Source organism: Apteryx rowi, unplaced genomic scaffold, assembly GCF_003343035.1.
Source record: "Apteryx rowi isolate R43461 unplaced genomic scaffold, aptRow1 scaffold_1374, whole genome shotgun sequence".
In the NCBI taxonomy this organism is placed as follows: domain Eukaryota; kingdom Metazoa; phylum Chordata; class Aves; order Apterygiformes; family Apterygidae; genus Apteryx; species Apteryx rowi.
This window is the reverse complement of record NW_020447613.1, coordinates 24663-28731: the sequence shown is the minus strand read 5'-3', so window position 1 is coordinate 28731 and position 4069 is coordinate 24663. Positions and strand designations below refer to the sequence as shown.

General features: G+C 65.8%; 1 protein-coding gene across 1 annotated transcript; it reads right to left on the bottom strand.

Annotated features, from left to right (window-relative positions):
- Window positions 1-18: 18 nt before the first annotated feature.
- LOC112961736 (class II histocompatibility antigen, M alpha chain-like) lies at window positions 19-2885 on the bottom strand (the record flags this gene model as incomplete). Its single annotated transcript, XM_026057222.1, has 2 exons — window positions 2807-2885; window positions 19-305 (listed from the first exon to the last, which is right to left on the bottom strand). Coding segments are annotated over exons 1-2 (366 nt in total), but the record flags the coding sequence as incomplete, so codon positions are not given.
- Window positions 2886-4069: the final 1184 nt, after the last annotated feature.

Sequence of the window (4069 nt, the reverse complement as noted above, 5' to 3'; positions counted from 1 at the left end):
GGTGGGTGGGTGAAGGGTGTCGCCCGCCGGCTGCGCCGCCCTACCCTTGGCCTCCGCCAGGATGCCCTCGACGAGGGTGCTGAGCTCACGCCGCAGCTGCTGGCAGAGCTCGGCGTCGCGCAGCAGCTCCGCGGGGCTCTCGCTGGCGCTGGGCCACGGCGGCAGCTCGGGCAGCCGGGGCACCCAGCGGGAGAAGGGGAAGTCGAACCAGTAGAGCTGGTCGCCGTCGAAGGTGAGCGCCAGCCCCAGCGAGGGCTGGTCGGGCTGGCAGAAGAGGACCTCCTGCACCGTGTGGGCCGCCGGCTCTGGGAAGGCGGCAGGGCGGTGTGGGGCGGCGCGTGGGGGCGGCCGCAAAGCGTTGCGCGTGCGCACCTACGCGCTCCGTGCGTGGACGCGCGCGCCCTGCGCGTGCACGCGTAGGCACGCTGTGCGTGCACACACACTGTGCGTGCACACAGACGCACACAGCATGTGTGCACACAGGCTGTGCATGCACACATGCACACCCTGTGCATGCACACACACACACGCTGTGCATGCACACACCCCCTGTGCATGCACACACACGCACATGGCATGTGTGCACACAGGCTGTGCATGCACACGTGCACACCCTGTGCATGCACACACACACACGCTGTGCATGCACACACACACACGGCATGTGTGCACACACCCTGTGCATGCACACACACACCCGCTGTGCATGCACACACACTGTGCATGCACCCACGCACACCCTGTGTATGCACACACACACACACACACGGCATGTGTGCACGCAGGCTGTGCATGCACACATGCACACTCTGTGCATGCACACATAGACATGCTGAGCATTTACACATACGCACACAGTGTGCACGCACACATATACACCTTGTGCATGTACACGCGCACAAGCAGTGTGCATGCACACCTACACACATGGCATGTGTGCACACAGGCTGTGCATGGACACATGCACACCCTGTGCATGCACACACACACACACACACACACACACACACAGAGTGTGCATGCACACATGCACACCCTGTGCTTGGACATGCACACCCTGTGCGTGGACACACACACACGCACACAGTGTGTGCACACATGCACACACAGCGTGGGTGCACACAGGCTGTGCATAGACAAAAATACTGTGCACGGACATGTACAGTGTGAGTGCACACATATACACGTCGCGTGTGTGCACACAGACTGTGCATGGACACACACACACCCCATGCATGCACACACACACTGCGCATGCACACACACACACCCGCCCTCCTGTTTGCATGCACCCCTGCTGCGCATGCACGCACACGCACAACGTGCATGCACGCACACGCACGCAAGCGTCCAGTTTGCGTGCACGCTATCGCCCCCGCACGCCCCGCACCCCCGCCTGCCCACGCGCAGCGCATGCACATGACACACTTCCTCTATTCGCACCCGCTGCAAACGCACGCCACCCGCTTGCGCACAGGCCACGCACACAGGCCGGGGGTGCGCACAGCCCCCAGGTTTGCACCCGCCGCGTCCCTGCTTCGTCGCCAGCTCCCATGCACACGCAGCACACGCGCAGCCCCGGCCGCCTGCACGCCAGCAGCACGCACGGGGCGGTGCACGGGCACAGCCTGTGCATGGTGCACGTCGCCTCGCACGCTGCCCCGTGCACACGCCGCCTCGCGCAGGGCCTGTTGCACTAGGGCACACGCTGCCGCACGCGCAGCCCCATGCACTAGTGCACGTGCCACATCAAGCACAGCCCTGTGCACTAGTGCACACACCACCTTGCACATGGCCCTGTGCACTAGTGCACACGCTGACACACGCACAGCCCTGTGCACTAGTGCACACACCACCTTGCACATGGCCTGTGCACTAATGCACACACTGACACACGCACGGCCCTGTGCACTAGTGTACACACCATTTTGCACACAGCCCCGTGCACTTGTGCATGCACCGCCCCATGCACAGCTCCGAGCACTAGTGCACACGCTGACACACGCGCAGCCCCGTGCACTAGTGCACGTGCCACATCAAGCACAGCCCTGTGCACTAGTGCACGCGCCACCTTGCACATGGCCTGTGCACTAGTGCACACGCCGACACACACAGAGCCCTGTGCACTAGTGCACACACCACCTTGCACATGGCCTGTGCACTAGTGCACACGCTGACACACACACAGCCCTGTGCACTAGTGCACGTGCCACCTTGCACACGGCCCCGTGCCCTAGTGCACACGCTCTCCCGTTCACACTTGCACCTGTGCACTAGTGCACACACTGCCCTGTGCAAAGCCTTGTGCACTAGTGCACGCACTGCCACACAGCCCCGTGCACTAGTGCACACGCCACATCATGCACGGCCCTGTGCGCTAGTGCACACACTCTCCTGCTCACACTCGCCCCTGTGCACTAGTGCACAGACCATGCCACACACCAAACACACAACCCCGTGCCCGCRCTCTCCTGCTCTCGCTCACCCCCGTGCACTAGCGCACACGCCGCCCCGTGCACAGCCCTGTGCACTAGCRCACRCACCGTCCTGCTCACACTCGCGCCCGTGTGCTCGCGCGCATGCCACCCACTGGTGGACACTCTCCTGCTCGCACTCGCACCCGGGCACTCACGCACACGCCACCCCTGTGCACTAGCGCACGCACCGTCCCGCTCCCGCTCGCGCCCGTGCGCTCGCGCGCGCACCACCCGGCGCGCAGCCCCTTGCGCCCGCGCTCCCACCCCCTCCCCGTGCACCCGGCATCCCCCGCGGCCGCTCGCCGCCGCGCGCCCCCCCGACCTCCTACCATCGGGGCTGGCGGCGGTGGCCAGGGCCCCCCAGAGCAGCGTGGCGGCCAGCGCCCTGCGCCCGCCCGCGGCCCCCATCCCTGTGCCCGGCACCCGCCGGGCCCGGYGGCTGCTGCCGGCACCGGCCCACGTCCCGCCAATGGCCGCGCCACCCTGGCCACCGTCACCCGTTGCTGGGGAGAAGGGCCCAGCGCTGTTCTCCAGCCCCGTGACAGAGCGGGCCCAGGCATCCGGGGCCGCGCTGCTTAACGTGGGCTTCCCTTGGCCTGGCTCCGGGCCGTTGCTTTTGCATGGGGTTACGGGGTAAACGCGCGGGGTGTCGGGTGCGCTGCACTGCATGCACAGCCTGCACGCTGCTCCCCCCCCTCCCGGTGCGTACGCTGCAATGCTCTGGCTGTGCATGCAGTGCACCCGCTGCAATGCTTTGCACCCCCTTAGCACCCACTGCGTTGCCCCACACCCCTTTAGGTGCATGCACGGCACCCACTGSAATGCTTTGCACCCCCTTAGCACCCGCTGCATTGCCCTGCACCCCCTTAGGTGCATACACTGCATCCACCACAGTGCCTTGCATCCACATCCATGCATCCAGGAGACCTCCTGCAATGCCCTGCATCCCAGCTGTGCTTGCACTGCACCCCTTTGCTCCCCCCCCCAAGTGCACCCACTAAAACATCTTGCATTCCCCTAAGCGCATGCACTGCAGCACTGTAATTCCTTGCACCTGAATAGATGCATGCAGCGCACGCACTGCCATACTTTGCACCCCCATAGATGCACGCACTGCACGCACTGCACCTTGCACTCCCTTAGGCGCAGGCATTGCATCCACTGCAGTGCCCTGCAGCCCCTGAGGCACATGCACTGCACCCACTGCAATTCCCTGCACCCTCTTAGGTGCATGCACTGCCCTCACTGCAATTCYCCGCACGCCCGTAGGTGCATGCACTCCCCCCCACACTGCACTGCCCCACGCCACTGTAGGTGCATGCACTGCCCGCGCTGCAATGCCCTGAACCCACTGCACCACTTCCCCCCCGGAGGGGCGACGCTGCAGCGGGCTCGCAGCGCGCATGCGCTCCGCCCCGCTGAGTCCCCCCACCCCCACCCCGGGGCGGCCGGCGCTAGGACCCCGCGGCGCCGCTCGGGCCCYCACCGGGCGAGGAAGGGGGGCATGAATGGGGCCGTGGGAGCCGCGGGGGCRCCACGTGACGGCGGGGAGCCAATCCGGGCGCGGGTGACGTAGCGCGTGGCTCCCTTTC